At 35.5% G+C, this 18,430-nt stretch overlaps 2 protein-coding genes across 5 annotated transcripts in view; one reads left to right on the top strand and one right to left on the bottom strand.

The window, feature by feature from the left end:
• The window catches only part of scml2 (Scm polycomb group protein like 2), a 27,236-nt gene extending 16,133 nt beyond the window's left edge, over positions 1–11,103 (bottom strand). Inside the window, exons 1-7 of one of the 2 annotated variants that reach the window (XM_051913110.1) lie at positions 10,965–11,103; positions 6,790–6,868; positions 6,619–6,690; positions 6,441–6,511; positions 5,836–6,070; positions 4,543–4,631; positions 4,028–4,271 (exon numbers count right to left, since the gene is read on the bottom strand). In XM_051913110.1, coding sequence (XP_051769070.1) covers positions 4,028–4,271; positions 4,543–4,631; positions 5,836–6,070; positions 6,441–6,511; positions 6,619–6,690; positions 6,790–6,811 — 733 coding nt within the window. In that variant the 5' untranslated portion in view covers positions 6,812–6,868; positions 10,965–11,103. The remainder of the gene's footprint in view (positions 1–4,027; positions 4,272–4,542; positions 4,632–5,835; positions 6,071–6,440; positions 6,512–6,618; positions 6,691–6,789; positions 6,869–10,964) is intronic. The other variant, XM_051913111.1, reaches the window with a different exon arrangement.
• Positions 11,104–12,816: 1,713 nt separating this feature from the next.
• cdkl5 (cyclin-dependent kinase-like 5) overlaps positions 12,817–18,430 on the top strand; it is a 38,303-nt gene continuing 32,689 nt past the window's right edge. The window contains exons 1-3 of one of the 3 annotated variants that reach the window (XM_051913107.1): positions 12,817–13,007; positions 14,075–14,345; positions 14,473–14,507. In XM_051913107.1, coding sequence (XP_051769067.1) covers positions 14,282–14,345; positions 14,473–14,507 — 99 coding nt within the window. In that variant the 5' untranslated portion in view covers positions 12,817–13,007; positions 14,075–14,281. The remainder of the gene's footprint in view (positions 13,008–14,074; positions 14,346–14,472; positions 14,508–18,430) is intronic. The other 2 variants (XM_051913106.1, XM_051913108.1) reach the window with 2 other exon arrangements.

The following is an 18,430-nucleotide window of genomic DNA, read 5'->3' on the forward strand; positions in this document are numbered from 1 at the left end:
AGAGCAAATTGCTTTGTCTCACACATTTATTTTAAATGCATTAAGCCACCTAAATGTGCAAGATGTGTGAAAGCACCAACACTCATTAAGAAAACCTGCCCTGTTGTTCTCACTTTAGGTGTGAGAACAAGAGCAGAGGTGAATGCATATATTTAGTGCTAATAAACACCTCTAAATAACTTAAAATCAGGCATGAAGAAGGTAATTTAGGCAAAGCATGCCACATAATCATAATTTGTAAAGGATTATTGTTTTAGGCTCTGGACAAAAGCATTTTATTATTATTCAAAAAGCAATTTCCCAATTAATTACAAAGGAAACAATATAATTAAAATCATATAAACAAATGAAGGTATGTGGGAAATAAAAGAATTATTAAATTCAGCCATTAAAGTTTGTTCTGCACATTAGTAGACGGACTGATTTTTGCTTTTTAAATATATAATTTAATAAAAAACGCCAAACTCAGTGGGAATTTTTTTTTTTTTAAATCAATATTGTATCAAATTCTCATCTGAGATGGGAAAAAAAATGAGACGTGACAGACAATTTTTCTTGAACGCTGTTATAAATGTGCTTCCTATGTGGCATAGCCAGAGGCTGAATCTTTGAGCTCGTAATAGTACACGAGAAACATAAATTGAACTGACGACCTGAAACAAAACAAACTCTCAGAAGATGTTTTCTTACACACTCCAGATATTCCAACGTCTTCTCAGATTACAGGAAAACTGAGAACACTTTTCTTTTTAGGAGTAATTAAATGCTTAATTTATCTGTAACTAACTGCAAAAGATCTGAACCACAAGCTAATCCTTTGTCTTGTGTCCAAAGCTTGCCTTCCTTTTGTACTAAGCACTTATTACTGTTGTTCTTTGCTACATTATTAATATATGCACATCTGCGCACACACAGTGTGCTCTGCGCCTGAGGTAAAACCCAACAAGAAAAACTAGAAATACAAAAAAAAAAAGACATCCTTCAAACACCAACAGACATGTTTTTATTCATGTTCTATTGCTTATTAGAAAGGTGGTATACACTAATGATCAGATAAACAACTATGCAAGGCAAATGAAGACAAATCACACACAAAGGAAAATATAAACTCGGTTCCTGCATTCATGCCTCCATTCAAAGCTCACAAAATATCATCAGCATTTATTTTAGCCATTTGCTTTTTCATATTTATATATAAAATGAGCCTATGCGGTCTTACTAAATTTAGCACTCAAAAAAAAAACTGATACAGTATATATGACTGTCAAAGGGAAAATGTTTCCCAAAAAAAATTCAAAAATCAAACCTACAGTTGTAGATTTCAGTTCAGAATTTTCTGGTGGTGTCAAAAAGGAGCAATTTGAAAGCAGGAGTCTTTTGTTGAATAAACCATTCAGACCATAAATTACTGCTGAGTCATGGATTGATCCAAGCATTTTCAGTAAAACTTGTGCAGTGAATTGTAATCAGTCTGTCAATAATTTACAACAGTTCCAAATGAAAAGCCAACTGATGGCTGTGAGAAAATTCAAACTATGTTGAGTCTCAAAAGACACAATCACTTTATTTTGGCCATATTTATTTCAACCAGTATCTTAACGGAGAAATATTCCAAAATGCCTTTCAAACAAAACAAACAAATAAATATTTGAACGAACTATATCAAGCTCAATGTATTTTCCAAAATCCCTGGCTATCTCACACAATTTCTCAATTCAGTGCATCAGGACGTATGTGAAACAATAGCTTTTGTACAAGAACGGGAAAAAAGATTCTCAGTTTCTCCAGAACTGTGCAGCTCTACTTCATTCTTAAAGAACCTTATATAAATGGGAAACTTCTCCCAACACCCAATATCCTTTCTGTCTGGTTGTGTCCGCTCTGGTAAAAGCAGGAAGAGAGCAGTAAACATGCCTCGAAAGTATTCAGAGGAGGAAGAACTGATAGGAGACACGTAACTACCACCATCCATCAAGAAGTCAATTTTCATTCACTTCACATCAATTATTCTGCCAGAGCCACACAAACTGCTTAAGCAAGGGTTAAACATTTGAACAGCACCAACAGACAGCGATAAACCATCACATCCCAGATTTACGACACATCAGGAAATGATATGTGTAGTCCAGCAAAGTACGCATGTTAAGTAAATGTTGCTGTCAAGGAGAATTAGGGGTCTGCAGTGTGACTGCTTGTTGCTCACAAATACATACACTACCGTTCAAAAGTTTGGAATCGGTAAGATTTGTAATGTTTTAAAAGAAGTTTCGTCTGCTCACCAAAGCTGCATTTATTTAATTTAAATACAGTAAAAAAAAATGTATATATTTTAAAATGTAATTTATTCTTGTGATGGCAAAACTTAATTTTCAGCATCATTACTCCAGTCTTCAGTGTCACGTGATCCTTCAGAAATCATTCTAATATGCTGATTTTCTGCTCAATAAACATTTATTGTACAAAATATTTGTGTACATTATTTTTTTTCAGGATTCTTTGAAGAATAGAAAATTCAAAAGAACAGCATTTATTTGAAAAATAATCTGTTGTAACATTATAAATGTCTTTACTGTCACTTTTCATTGATTTAATGCATCCTTACTGAATAAAAGTATTAATTTCTTTAATTTCTTTAAAAAAAAAAAAAAAAAAAAAAAAATCTTACTGACCCCAAACTTTTGAACGGTAGTGTATAATGTTACAAAAGCTTTGTATTTCAGATAAATGCTGTTCTTTTGAACTTTCTATTCATCAAGAAATCCTGAAAAAAATAATGTACACAAATATTTTGTACAATTGTACACAATAAATGTTTCTTGAGCAGCAATTCAGCATATTAGAATGATTTCTGAAGGATCATGTGACACTGAAGACTGGAGTAATGATGCTGAAAATTCAGCTTTGCATCACAGGAATAAATTACTTTGTAAAATATATTCAAATAGAAAACAGCTATTTTAAATTGTAATAATATTTCACAATATTACTGTTTTTACTGTATTTTTAATTAAATAAATGCAGCCTTGGTGAGCAGACGAAACTTCTTTTAAAAACATTAAAAATCTTACTGATCCCCCTGAACTTCTGAACGGTAGTGTACATATACATATATATATATATACATACACACACACACACACGCATATATATATTTTTTTGTTTATATATAACTATATTTGCAACCGCACCAGCAGACAATATCATTCTGTTTATTATAAGCATGCGCTGCAGTTTTGTAGTCTGCAGCTTTAAATGCTTGAGCTCTAACAGGATGAATTCTGATTGGCTGTCAATATTTATATCAATAATCAGCTGGAAAAACTAGTTCTGAAAATGATTCGCTATTGTTTCTCTGTGCCGTTATCGTTACAGTTGTGGAGTGGCTACTGTTTTATATTTAGAACAATATCTTTATCATTATAGTTATTGTTCTTGGTATGAACGGGCCTTTAAAATGTATAAACTGTACCCAAAAACTATAGCATATCTCTTACATTTAAAAAACTATAGCAGTTCTTATACATTTGACATCAATGATCTATTAAAATAATAGTAATAAACACTAAACAACAAATTTTTAGTAAGAAATTGCTGAAAAAAGGATTAAAAACATAAAAGGAAGCTATTACAAAAATTACCATACAAAGAAATCTTAAAAAAAAAAAAAAAATGTCTATTTTCCTTTTGTAAACAATTATTAAGTTATCAAATTAAACAATTATCACCTTGCTAAACTTGTTATATATTATAAATATTTCATAAGCAAGCAAACCACTACAAAATTTTGTCAACTGGACCAGTCAAAGTCTCTGTTCACTTGGACTTGAAGACGTTAAATATTTGAATACAGACTTCTTTAAAGTTTATAGAGAAAGAAAGGTGGTTTCTCTCTCTCTTGTTTGATCACATCACCCCCACCCCAATACATCTCCCAAACAACATGAGGCAATGATATTTCTCTCTGCATGCTGAAGAAAAAAACAAAACAAAACTGTAGTGACCTCTAGTGGTCAGAGTCTGTACTCACAGCAGTTGCCAGGAGCTTGCAGACTGTGGTTGGTTAGCTGACACCAGCCCACAGGAAAGATGTCCCTGGAGTCATACAGGCACCAGTAATCAAACGCTCCTCTCCAGCCATCAAACATGATGAATATCTTGTCCCCTCTCACTTCTCCGATGGTAGCCGGACAGATGAGGTAGGGATTTTTTCGGTCCACTGCCTCCAATTTCATACCAGGTTTGAAGTAGTTTTGAGTGGGTTTAGACGGCTCCTGAGGCATTCACAGGAAACAGATCATTCATATACAAATTTAATTTCAAAATATGATATATAGCAAATTAATTTTGATTCCTCAAAATATGAGAAATATATTTTTTCTTTTTTTAAAAAGCAATGTTTATGCTAAGCTCTAAACAGTTCAAAGGTTTGTTACATTATTTATTCAAATTTGTGTTGAGCAACAAACTCTCCACTTTCCGTTTCTTCCAAAGCTTTATTCATAGATAAGCTTGTTAACATGGTTTGCCGTTTGAAGCAATTACCTTTTTAAATGCTGAGGCTGGAGCAATCTCTGCCCCACTTAATGTTTTTAAGAGGAACATGGGCCATGAAGAAGCATTCATTCTGAACCCTGAAGATATATAAACAGGCAACAGATTATGAACAGAATATAAAATAAGCATATTGTATGCATGAAAAAAATTCACTTTCAAATCATTATTGTGCTTTATTTAAAAGTGACCTATTATGCCCCTTTTTACGAGATGTAATATAAGTCTCTGGTGTCCCAGAATGTGTCTGTGAAGTTTCAGCTCAAAATACCCCACAGATCATTTATTATAGCTTGTCAAATTTGCCCCTATTTGGGTGTGAGAAAAAACACGCCGTTTTTGTGTGTGTCCCTTTAAATGCAAATGAGCTGCTGCTCCCTGCCCCCTTTCCAGAAGAGGGTGGGGCTTTAACAGCTCGCGCTTCGGTTGCTCAACAACAACAAAACTGGAGAATCTCACGCAGCCAAAATGACGATTGTCAATAACGGTGTTCAGCCTTACATTGTTCAAACCGGAGTCGCACACTGATGGAGAGACTCAGAAGTTACAACTTTTAGAATGAAACTGGACGTTTCTGAATGGTTAGTGGATAAATGTATGTAGTTGCTGTGGAGTTGATTCAACTCATCAACAAGCATATAACGTCATGTTAATCTTTTGTGCAATTCCAGCGTTGAATTGACCCTCATTTGTGAAGCAGTCCAGCGTAAAATGGCTGCATGGTAACAACACTCTACTACAACAACTCTTCCTCTTCTCTAAAGCAGCCCAACATGGCCTCGCCCCCTTTGTTGTGTGTTCCCGGGGGCGGGGTTTATGTAAATTTTGGGGTTTGTGATGTCACCAACCCGGGAAGAAACTTGTTGTAGTCCCTGCCAGCTGTTTGTTGTAGACCTTAAAAAGCGATTTCTGTATAAGAAAATATCTCCCTTTGCATTGAACTTTAAGCGTTGTAACTTTGCAGATGTTGTTTATGCTCAAACAGCAACATTACACACTAACTAAAATTTAAAAAGTGAAATCATAATCAAGGACCTCTTTAAAGAAGAAAATATTACTAGATTCTTATCAACTTGGCTTTTTTTTCTTAAACATGACATCATAATAATGATATCACATGGGATCTCAAAACCCATTTATTCAGAGTCTTTACACTAATATTCTGAACACTAATATTTTAGCTTTGTGTTTACATTATTTTAGTTAAAAAACAATGTTTGATTTTTATGTAATGCATCTTGTTTTGCCGTTTTATATCCCAGACTGCTTCAGTGCAGAATTTACCCAGTGGTGGCTGCAACATGTCGCCACTCTTCTCACACGTGCCGATAGGCTGAATGTCAGAGGAGTCAACCAATCGCCAGAAGTCATTGGTGTTGTCACTGCCATCCAGTCTGAGCCGCAGACGCACACCCATTAACCCCATCACCGTGGCGATGCAAACAGAGGTGGAATTCCTCGGGTCACAAGCCTCCACTTTCATTCCTACCTTAAAATCATTACTGGGAGGGATTCTGGACTGGAGAGAGAGAGAGAGAAAACATTAACATGAAATGTTAATGAAATACTGTGAATAATATACATATGTGTGTGTGTGTCTGATATATATATATATATATATATATATGTGTGTTTGTGTGTGTGTGTGTGTATATAGGGGTCGTAAGGTCAGTCAGTGTCATGTGATCCTTCAGAAATCATTCTAATATGTTAATTTGGTGTTTAAGAAATATTTCTTATTACTATCAATGCAGATTAAATTCAAATTCCTCATCCTGTTTGCTGTCTTGATTCAAAATCAGAAATTTAATTGGAATTTAAATGACTCATAACTTTGGTATCCAGACTCATTAATATTGGCAGGAAAGCAGCATCATAAAGAGACTTACCTGTCTGAAACAGCTGGGGGAAGCGGGACAGGCTGAAGTCTCTCTCAGGTATGTTTCCCAGCTGAACGGCTCTGAGGAATGAGCAGGGGAGTCAAATGTACATCAGGAAATAGGGGATAGAGTAAACAGTACATGTTTTTGTTTCTTTATGGATTAATAGAGAAAGAGAAGGCTGTACCAGTGAGCTTTTGTGAAGGGAGTGAATCTTCATTATTCCTCCCTGACTTCTCTTTATTACTGTATGTTTTGTCTGCAATTAAAAATACAGTCAATCAAAAAAGTAGAGAATAATAACAAATAAGTTACTTAATTATGAAAAGGGACTAACAGCAGACAAAGCAGTTTTGACCTTTCTGATGGGTTTTGCCCATGATGACCTGGAGCACCACATGAAGTGGACAGAAACTGGACAGATCCTAAACAGCCAACTGAAAGAAAGAAAGAAAGAAAGAAAGAAAGAAAGAAAGAAAGAAAGAAATCTATTTAATATTATTAATAGCAATACAGTTGGGTCATTCCTTGTCAACTCAACCAGAGGTCCCTGGCTCAAATTTTTAATTTTGTTAATATTTTTTTCTGAAGAAAGACAAACATAAATGGCGATGAAAGCCAAAATAATAAATGCCATGGATGAATATTTATTGAGTAAACCACTACTTTGTAGAAGGGGATCGGAGGGCGCAAAAATTTTCACCTAAAATTTAAAGCCAAATTTCAGGGGGGAGAAAATGACTTTATAAAGATGGCAGCATCATTATTTCATTTGTACAGAGATTGGTGGGACTATTAGTAAATTCTGTTCTGTTTCTTTCTTTCTTGTTCTTCAGACAGACATTCCTCTTTAAATATAATAAGTATCAGCTGTTTTGAAAAGTCACCCACATTTGGTTTTCGACCATTGAAAGTGGGCAAAGGAGCCACATTGAGATCCCCATATTTCTGGGAATAAACCATATAGGGACATACCAAAAGAAAAGTTGCTTAAAGGGATAGTTCACACAAAAATGAAAACTCTGTCATCATTTACTCACCCTCAAGTTGTTCCAAACCTGTATACATTTCTTTGTTCTGCTGAACACAAAGGAAGATATTTGGAAAAATGTTTGTAACCAAGCCATATTTGTTTTTTTTTACATTTTGACCCCCTCTGCAAAACAGTAGATTACTCAATAAATATTCATCCATTTTATTTAATATTTTGGCTTTTATCACTATTATGTTTGTCTTTCTTTAGGAAAAAAAATATGAACAAAATAAAATTAAAAAAAAAAAAACAATTCCATTCAAAAGTTTGAGGTCAGTAAGATTTTTCTGTGAAAGAAATTAAATTATTTAATTCAGCAAGGATGCATTAAATTAATCAAAAATGACCTGTAAGAAGGACATTTATAATGATTATAATGATTTTTTTTTTCTTTTTTATCATTTTGTTTATCACTATCTAAAAATATTTCTATTTCAAATAAATGCTGTCCTTTTGAACTTGCTACTCAAAGAATAAAATATTTGTGCAAATTACATTGATTTCTGAAGGATCATGTGACACTGAAGGCTGGAGTAATGACGCTGAAAATTTAGCTTTGTCATCACAGAAATATTTTTAAACATTAAAATATAAAACAGTTATCTTAAATAGTAATAATTTCAAAATATCACCGTTTTATTGTATTTTTGATCAAATAAATGCAGCCCTGATGAGCAAGACTTCTTTCAAAGAAAAAAAGAAAAAATCTCACAGTATATTCAAATCAGTTTTAGTGAGATAATATTATCTGTAAATAAGAGTCTCCTCTTTTATCATAGAGAGATCAGCTTTGGCCCAGAGTTCATGAACTCGTCCCGGAAACCATATTACAGCATTATGGAAGACAGGGATTATACTTTATACTCCCTACTGGCATCTGAGTGCAATTTATTCCACCAACATTGTACTAAGCAAAAAAAGATTATCACTAAATCACAAATACCTTTGGAGAATCAAAGCACTCGACTAAGAAAAGCTTTTCTTCTATTTGACATCATAATAAGTTACTGAGCTTCTGAGGGACCCTGGGCTCGCTGATCAAAGCCTCGGCTCTCTCAGCAAGTGATAAGTCACATCTCAGTTTGGGGGAAATTGGCTGCAGCTGACGTCCTGTGCAAACTGACAGTGGGATGAGGGTTTTCCCTTTTATTCCTCTGTTAGTCCACTAAATGATTCTTAATGGGATTTAACAAAGCTAACTAAAAAACAAATGGGGTGTTGGCTTTTCATTTTAATCCCATCAACAAATAAATGACATTTCTAAAATAGCCTACCATTTTTTTTAATATGCAAAAGTGAAATGTTATTAACAAATATAATACTACAGCCTTCAATATTTAATATTTGTGACCTGAGAATATATAAATTGTAATCTACTCTAATTTGCTTAACCAATTAAGTTGAATATGAATTCAGGACAATATAAGCACCAGGTGGTTATTAAGGTCCAACTACATAAACAGTGTTGGGTTACTCTAAAATGTTAATTAATAACTAGCTACAGTGTAATTAGATTACAATACTAATTACTCTCTCTAAAAAGTATTGGCATTGCTTATTATTACAAATTATTTTTTAAATCCCATATCAACCTCAATCAGTTGAACAATACAAGGATAAACATGAAACTGCTCTTTTAATTCTGTCAAATAAATAATATAAAACTGCATAAATTATTCTTAAACATCAAAATATTTAAATTTTGATGTTAAATGCAGCAGTATTGTTTTATATAGAATTGTTCTATAGTCTATACAGTATTTAATGCAAATCAGAAGTAATTAAATTTCAGAAAAATTAGGAGTAATCCGGTTGCACTTTATTTTACAGTATGTGTACTTGCCTAAGAAAATACTGGTAATATAAGGTAACTACATGGGGTAAGGTTAGGTTTAGGATAGGTTCAGGGTTAGTACCTAGTTATTACTGTAATAAGTACATTGTACATACATGGGGAACAGGACTATAAAATAAAGTGCTACCAGTAATCCCTTACTTTAATTTTTCAAGGGAAAAGTAATTAAATTACAGGAATTATTTACTTAGTAATGCATTACACCCAACACTGCATTTAAATATATTCACTAATATTAAATTAGGATAAAATGTCTAAAATAAAATATATAAATGTAATTTGGCCATATTGGAACTACAAGAAACATGCAATAAAAACATGTATTTTTGCTTTGTTTCTTACTTTCTTATCCAGCCAAAGGATTGAGCAAAAACCTCCAGATGATGCTGAAACCAATAAATCCCAAAGACAATCCTGAAAACAAGTCCAACTTGTGGGGAAAGAATGATACAATCCTTTCAATGTCACACCAATGTTTCTGCTCTGAAACTACCAGCCACTTCTGTCTAGATAGCAGACAACCCCTCTCTCTTTCTCTCTCTCTCTCCCCCTCTTCTCCTCCTCATTCTTCTGTCTTAAGCTGTGAATCCCATTCAGAGACTCGTCATAAAGATTCCAAACCGCCGTAAAAAGGTCAATAGCCAGTGTACATTTGTGGGAGTCTGCAGCAGTACATGAAAAGGATTCCAACACCTCCCATTAACAGATGATGTCTACATTTTGTGGTCTTTCTCAGTCTGTCTGTCTTTTCAAGGCCCTTGCACCACACCCCCCAGACAGGAAGCTTTCTCTTTAGACATGGCTGCTTTAAAGCATGGAGGGGGTGAAAATGGATATTTTGAACTCACAGATGAGTGAGAATCGAGAGTAATTGATATCAAGCATTGGTGTGATGGGTTTTTATCCTTTTAAAAAAAAAAGTTATGGATTCATTGGGCAGTGCTGATAAATATAAGAAAATTATGCTTTAAAATAATAAATGCAAAACCCTCAAGAGTATCATGGAAAAAAAACATTGTTATACAGAATAATGAATATATTGTAGAACTAACAAATGTTTCTATGTATTTATTTTCATGTTGTTTTCTCTGTTTTCATGTGTCAAATGCCAGAATTAATTTCCCCGCACTGAAAATAACCTTTAACTGAATTAAATATTAAGCATGTTAAAAAAAATTCGATCTGTAAATTATTTTAATAAATTTTACGGAGACAAAATAACTGATAACTGAAACAATGAGTGTCACATAAACAGTCAATTGCCCCTCTGTCATGGGTGGAACAGATGCTATGTAATAAACATGCAGATTGTTAAATATTATTGTTATTGCTTTTTTTAAAGCAAATTTATGCATGTAATACATAACACATATCTGACGTACTTTTTATGCGGTGTAAATAGCTTTTCGCATGCACTCAACACCAGTGTGCCAATTAGAGAGAGGCAGCGAGCTGTTTTAGGTCAGGGAATAACAGACGCATGAAAACACAGCGCGCGCGTGCACGTAACATCATCCTATATGTAAACATACATTCAGCTTCCGCATCAGTGTGACTACTGAGATACTAAACGAGCGAATAGATTCATAATACACTGCAGCACAATTAATTCAATATAATAAATATGAAACGGATGTTTGCTCACCGTGAAAGGTCGGACAGTGCTGCTGTTCTGCTTTACTTTCCATTGGAACTAGGCCGCCATGTTTCGCACATCCGCGCATGTCCAGCAGCATCTGTGCCTTGAAATTTCTATCAATGGAACATCGAAGAACTACAGATCATCTTGTATGGGTGAAATTGAATTTCAAACTCCCAGTATTCCTTTACAAATGCACGTTGAACCCATTTGAACTGCATTCGAGCGACATTCTAAAAATGGAGTAGAATGAAATTTAGCTATTTATTTGAGATTAAGAGATTATTTATTTGTGTGTTGGAAAAAATGTGAGGAATATCAAATGAAGGTGTTTAATGTCCATTGCAGTTACAATTAAACATAATTTAACTATATGTAATGTAGCCTTTAAGGTAGTCTACTTGAGCGTTCATTATCTGGTTTAATAAAACATCTGCATATTTTATCATCACATCTAAGTATTATTTTAAATGATTCATACTATCTGTTTATTACTTAAAAAAATGTTTTACTCATGTGTAAAATGGGTTCACATTAGCCTAAATGTGACCCTGGACCACAAAAACAGTCATAAGTAGCACGGGTGTAGCCTATTTGTAGCAATAGCAATGGGTCAGAATTATCGATTTTTCTTTTATGCCAAAATCATTATTAAGTAAAGATCATGTTCCATGAAGATATTTTGTAAATTTCCTACCGTAAATATATCAACATTTATTTTTGTGAGTTGATATGCATTGCTAAGGACTTCATTTGGACAACATTAAAGGCGATTTTCTCAGTATTTTGAATTTTTTGCACCCTCAGATTTCAGATCCTATCCTAACAAACCATACATCAATGGAAAGCTTATTTATTCAGGTTTCAGATGATGTATAAAGCATTTAAAAAAATGTACCCTTATGACTGGGTTTGTGGTCAAGGGTCACAAATAAGCGTGACTTCTGTAAACAGCACAAAACAATAACTTTTTATTAATTTATTTCTAAGTTTCATGTATTGCATGTGATACTTTTCAGATGGAAATAATCGCTAGATGGCACCACGCGCTTTTCCTGAAGAATCACTCCATGCAGTCAGCCTGCCTGTCTCGAGTTTTCCTATATTAAATTATTCTTGCTGATTTTTGCACAAGAACTCAGCATTTTTGCATGTAACGTTTATTACATGACATATTATGCTACATGCCATTCTGCTATAATGCTCTGAACTGTCATAATAATAAATAATACAAATAAGACATATTCTATAACTACAAAACTGATCAATCGCAATTTTACATTACATAGGTCAGAGATTACATGCAAAAAGGAAAAACCTAAAGACAAGTTTAAAACATAGAGGCTAACACATATCACATGCCAATAATGCTAGATAGATAGATAGAATAATTTAGCCATGATCTATACGCTTGTTCTTTCTCTTCTTAGCAGAATAAACAGTGTGAGCTGTCTGCTGAATTGATCTTTCAGCTCAGCCCACTCACTCTCTCTCTCACACACACACACACACACACAAGCACAGCCTCGCCAAACGAGCACATCAATTTGGATGTATGCATGTATGAAATGTAACACATCCGAGCAGGAATGCATATTATCATATCTCAACCGAACCCGGCCAAACACGATCCTTCGCTTCTGGACCATTCTGAGCTTTCCTCCATTGTGATTGGCCACAGAGCGGTTCGGTTCGGACGCTATTGGTGTGAGCAGTCCGCCACTCACTCAGCTTGGTGCCGCTTCGCCTCATCGCCAATTTATACACCCTACTACAGCGAAGGCCTGGCTCATGAATAATAAGTAGCTTACGTGACTGGACGCTTCTATAAGGTTACCAGGCAACGTCAGCGTGACGTGCTTAATATTCATGAACCGAGCCTTCGCCATACTGCGGTCCGTAAGTTCGCCTTGTTAGGTTGTCAATGGCTCAGAATGAAGGTGGATACTGTTGCAGCTGTGATGATGGGTTACCACTGCAGGTGAAAATGAAAACATCGTTACTTGTCGAGGCGAGAGGACAGTTTGCGCATCGTCGTCTTGGACATAAGTGAGTATTCTGGCTGGAGCTCTTTCCATAAATGAACGATATTGTCAATGCGCTTGGTTTTTACGTTGGATGTTAGATGTTTGTGGCTGTTACATCGTTGGTGTTTCTGATGTGAACGCACAAACACGCACACCACCTCCTGCCCACACACTCCAGGAGACCAAAGTCACCTGTTATCAATTATATCGTGCGTTTAAGACAGTATTGGTTATGTAAATGGTCTTTATATTGGCTGGGTACTTTGTAAAAATCCTTGTGATTTTTTTTTTTTTTTTTTTTACCTCACCGTATTTTTACTGTTCATTTAAGAGTGGGTGTGAGTGCTGTGGGCTGTCAGTCATTTCTTGATACTCTCAGGTGGATAAGATGCTTAAAATAATGATAGAACTTTCATCCACCTACGAATATTTCCAGCGCGCGCACACACTTACGCACGCGCATACCGCACAACACATCAGATGCAGACATGCGCCGCTTTTATGCACAAACACACAAGTAGCTGTCGGTATCACGACATGACCTTCGAAACGCATATGGAAATGCATTTAAGTGCAAAAGAAACGGGTACTGCCCGAAAATAAAAAGCAGATGATACCTGTCGCACATCTGAGGTGATTGAGATGATGTCCATCTGTGTTTTCAGCACATTACATCACTGACTTCTGGTTTGGCAGAGGATTCTCAGTCTGTCCTTGTTCACCCACCTGTAAATCTCTTTCAGAGCTGTCGTTTTGCTATTCCCAAAACTATAGAAAAATTCATGAGAATTCGTCTTGAAGACCCTTGTTTATTATCACCTCAGACAAACCGAATCATAACAATCATAAAAATATCCATTCTCAGTAAAATGAGACAGAATTTGAGCAGTAATCAGTGTCATTTCATACATATGCATGTGAAATATGCTGTAAACATTAGATATGCCACTGCATTGATGCACATCATACATATGATGCATATTCATGTGAAGTATACATTAGATATGCCACATATGATGTAGATACAGTATGCATGAATAACTCTGTTTGACCCCTTCTCTGCAAAATCTCTGCACTCTTCCTCCTCAGGTGAGCAAGCGTGTGTGTGTGTGTGTAGTGTATTAGTTTGCAGGAATGTGTGTCAGTGTGTGTGTGTGGATTATAAGAAGAGCATTGTGACCAACCGGGAGCAGATTTTTGCTGCAATGACCCGTTCAAACACCGATTTCTGTCCCATCCTCTGGCCCTCCGCTCCTCTCAGCCCAGACATGCACCACTTTGCCATCTTTTGACTTGATGAAGATTCCTGACATCGGTAATGTGATGAATAAATTTGAGGTCCTTGGGATTGTAGGAGAAGGTGAGTGCATCTTTTGTTAATATCATTCAGTATTCAGAGGAATAATGTCATTGCTTATAAAGCAGCTGCTTGTGCGTAAACTGTGTAAATTGAACATCCAAAGCATTTCCTTTTTTTTTTCCCAAAGGAGCCTATGGGGTGGTCCTGAAATGCAGACACAAGGTAAGACATATTTATGCAGAAAGCTGTTGGTCAGCATGCTAAGTAGAACTGAAGAAAGTCCTATGTAAATATGTTGTACAGCTTATTTGATCCACGCAAATTAGATGTGTTTTGGAAACTAGATAATTATTGAAATGTTATATACAGTTCATATCCACCTGGATGAAGATCACTTATAGACCTATATTGTTTATGCAGAAAACAAAAATTCCTTTCTGGTAATGTCATGTGTAGAGGTGAGGCTAGTTTCTCATTTTCCCCGTAAGAAAGAAAATGCCTAACTGACTTAACCTTTATGGGCTTGTGACTATAACTTTCCCAGAAGAGTTGCACAACATGTTTAAACACCTTAAACGGTACATTTGTCGAGATATTTCTTTTATAAATATATTTTCAATTGTAATATGGCATGGTTCCCTAGCAACTGGTTCTTTTAAAATTGTGGGCTTCTCCAAATGTATTGCTTGTGGCCTAGTTGGCAGATTTGCTTCATTGTTTGGGAGGCATTTTCAGACAGTCGAACATCGCTAGACTAACTCACAATAAGGTAAATACAGGCGTATTTTCAACCAGTAGAAACTGCTTTTATTGAAATTGCTGCTGTGCTGTTGGGAGGTGCAGGCCATTTTTTGTATCATCCATTATGCAGTGATTTCTGCGTGTTTTAAACATTAGCTTCTATACATGCTCATCCAGAGGATTTAGCCTATGACACTGCTATTGATGTGTTGGTTCGATATACAAAATAGTTTGCATTTGATCTGAATCAATGACAGAGCCTTTAAAGTACATATACCGGATTTAGTATATGTATTAGGGTATTTTTAATAAGATTTAAGGCCCGTTCACACCAAGGATGATAATGATAACAATAAAGATATAGTTCTAAAAATCATTCTTAATATAAAAGAATAGCACAGTCCACACAACAACTATATAGTAATAATAATGGCACAGAAAAACGATACCATTGGAATCACTTTCAGAACCATTTTTTCCAGCTGATGAACAATAAAACATTGACAGCCAATCAGAATCCATCCTGCTTTAAACATCTGCAAAGTTACGGTGCTCAAAGTTCAATGCAAAGGGAGATATTTTCTTTTACAGAAATCGCTTTTTAAGGACTACAACAAATGGCTGGTAGTGACTACAACAAGCTTCTTTTCTGGTTAATGACAACACAAACCCCAAAATTTACATAAACCCTGCCCCTGGGAACACACAACAAACAGGGTGAGGCCATTTTGGGCTGCTTTAGAGAAGAGGAAGAGTTGTTGTAGTATATTGTTGTTACCATGCAGCCATTTTACGCCGGACTGCTTCACAAACGAGGGTCAATTCAACGCTGGATTTGCACAAAAGATTAACATGACAGCACATGCTAGTCGATGAGTTGAATCAACTCCACAGCAACTACACAAATTTATCCACTAACCATTCAGAAAGTCCAGATGCATTCTAAAAGTTGTAACTTTTGAGTCTCTCCAAAAGTTGAGTCTCTCCATCAGTGTCCGACTCCAGTTTGAACAATGTAAGGCTGAACACCGTCACTGCGTGAGATTCTCCAGTTTTGTTGTTGTTGAGTACTGAACTGAAGCGCGAGCTGTTAAAGCTCCGCCCTTTTCTGTAAAGCGGCCAAGAGCAGCAGCTCATTTGCATTTAAAGGGACACACACAAAAACGGCGTGTTTTTGCTCACACCCAAATGGGGCAAATTTGACAAGCTATTATAAATGATCTGTGGGGTATTTTGAGCTGAAACTTCACAGACACATTCTGGGGACACCGGAGACTTATATTACATCTCGTAAAAGGGGCATTATAGGTCCCCTTTAAAGCCAAAGACAACAAAACTGCAGCACATGCTTATAATAAACAGAACGTGGTGTGGACGCGAATATAGTTATCATTATTGTTATCGTTGTTGATGTGAACGGGCCCTTAAACACCTTTTATCACATTCATATAAATCAAAATTCGAAACCACCAGATAAAATTGTGTTATTATCAAAAATACCTGTCTGTTAAGGTTGTTTTCACAGTCCTTTTCTGTGTGTCTTCGATGCTGTTGGTATTTGAGTCATGGTTGCATGCCCAGGATGTGTCTTCACGCCTGGGCAGACAGCAGCAGTGTGGCTGGGTGCCTGGCTAGATGATGAATGACAGTACAGTGCAACAGAATGGTCAGGGCTCATTACACTTTAGATTTCACTGACCTCGACGCACACACCTCGGAGTTACACTGATACCATTATCTTATCTGTACAGATTCATGTAGTTACATATATCTTTCAGTTTAAAACAGTTTAAAGGTCAAAAGTTTGCTGTCACTGAATCATGTAAAGTTGCATATCTTCAGTGTCTTTATGAGTGTATTTATTGATTTTGACAGAAGTTATGTTAAATAATTAGTGTGGATTAGAATGGCCGAGAATTGATGATGGAAAGGAAATAAACCAATCATATTTCCGTGCATAATTACATTGTTCCACTCCAAGATCCCATGCATCATTGTTATGATAATGAGACAGATAAATTCAGCAGCAAGTACACGCCTCAGTGTGTGCCAGAACAGAAATCCAGGCTTGTGCTTTTAGTAATTGGTCAGTCAGCGCTTTCCCTCCTTCATTAAATGCATTCAAAATTGCAGCTCAAATCAAGAGTGACTGTTTCTTTTTTGTTGCTTTCTGTCTTGTTTCTCGTTCACCTATCATTATTCTCCAACGCAAATATGCCTACAATCTATTTACAGACATCCAGAATACCACTGATCACCAGGAAACTGTGCTAAACTTGGATTTCGCTACATACCTGATTAAGAACAGTATGTTCAAGTCTTATATAAAGCTGATAAACCTCATTAGGTGACTAGATTAAATTTGTTGGTGACTTTTGGTGTTGTGTAGAGCTGTTGCTTATCATTGGGTGATTTTGTTATGGAATAGAGTAAAATAAAATGGAACAGAATAGAATAAAGTTAGCTCTAGTCATTTAATTTGATTGGAAATGCTGCATTCCAAGTGTGCTGATACTTCTTATAACAGCACTGGGAATTTTCTTGGTATTTCAATGTGTTTGCGCCATTCCAGTATGTTGCTTGTAAATATATGTTTAATTCTGCTTTGGCTTCTATTGCAACAATTGTAGACTAGTAGCAACAATGATAGTAGACTATCGCTTAAAGGAACACTCCACTTTTTTGAAAATAAGCTCATTTTCCAACTCCCCTAGAGTTAAACAGTTGAGTTTTACCGTTTTCGAATCCATTCAGCCGATCTCCGAGTATGGCGGTACCACTTTTAGCATAGCTTAGCATAGTTCATTGAATCTAATTAGACTGTTAGCATCTCGCTCAAAAATGACCAAAGAGTTTCGATATTTTTCCTATTTAAAATTTGACTCTTCTGTAGTTACATCGTGTACTAAGACCAACCGAAAATGAAAAGTTTCGATTTTCTAGGCCGATGTGGTTAGGAACTATACTCTCATTCCAGCGTAATAATCAAGGAACTTTGCTGCCGTACCATGGGTGCAGCTGGCGCAATGATATTACGCAACGTTTCATTTTCCGTTGGTCTTAGTACACGATGTAACTACAGAAGAGTCAAGTTTTAAATAGGAAAAATATCAAAACTCTTTGGTCATTTTTGAGCGAGATGCTAACGGTCTAATCAGATTCAATGAACTATGCTAAAAGTGGTACCGCCAGACCCGGAGAATGGATTGAATGGATTCGAAAATGGTAAAACTCAACTGTTTAACTCTAGGGGAGCTGGAAAATGAGCCTATTTTCAAAAAAAGTGGAGTGTTCCTTTAAATTTATTTATTTATTTTTTTCCAAAAAAGATTTCTATTTCAAAATAAATAAAGTTTTTTCTATTCATCAAAAAATCCTGAAAAGAATTATTATAGTTGCATAAA

The sequence above is a fragment of the Ctenopharyngodon idella genome, chromosome 11 (genome assembly GCF_019924925.1).
Source record: "Ctenopharyngodon idella isolate HZGC_01 chromosome 11, HZGC01, whole genome shotgun sequence".
Classification (NCBI taxonomy): domain Eukaryota; kingdom Metazoa; phylum Chordata; class Actinopteri; order Cypriniformes; family Xenocyprididae; genus Ctenopharyngodon; species Ctenopharyngodon idella.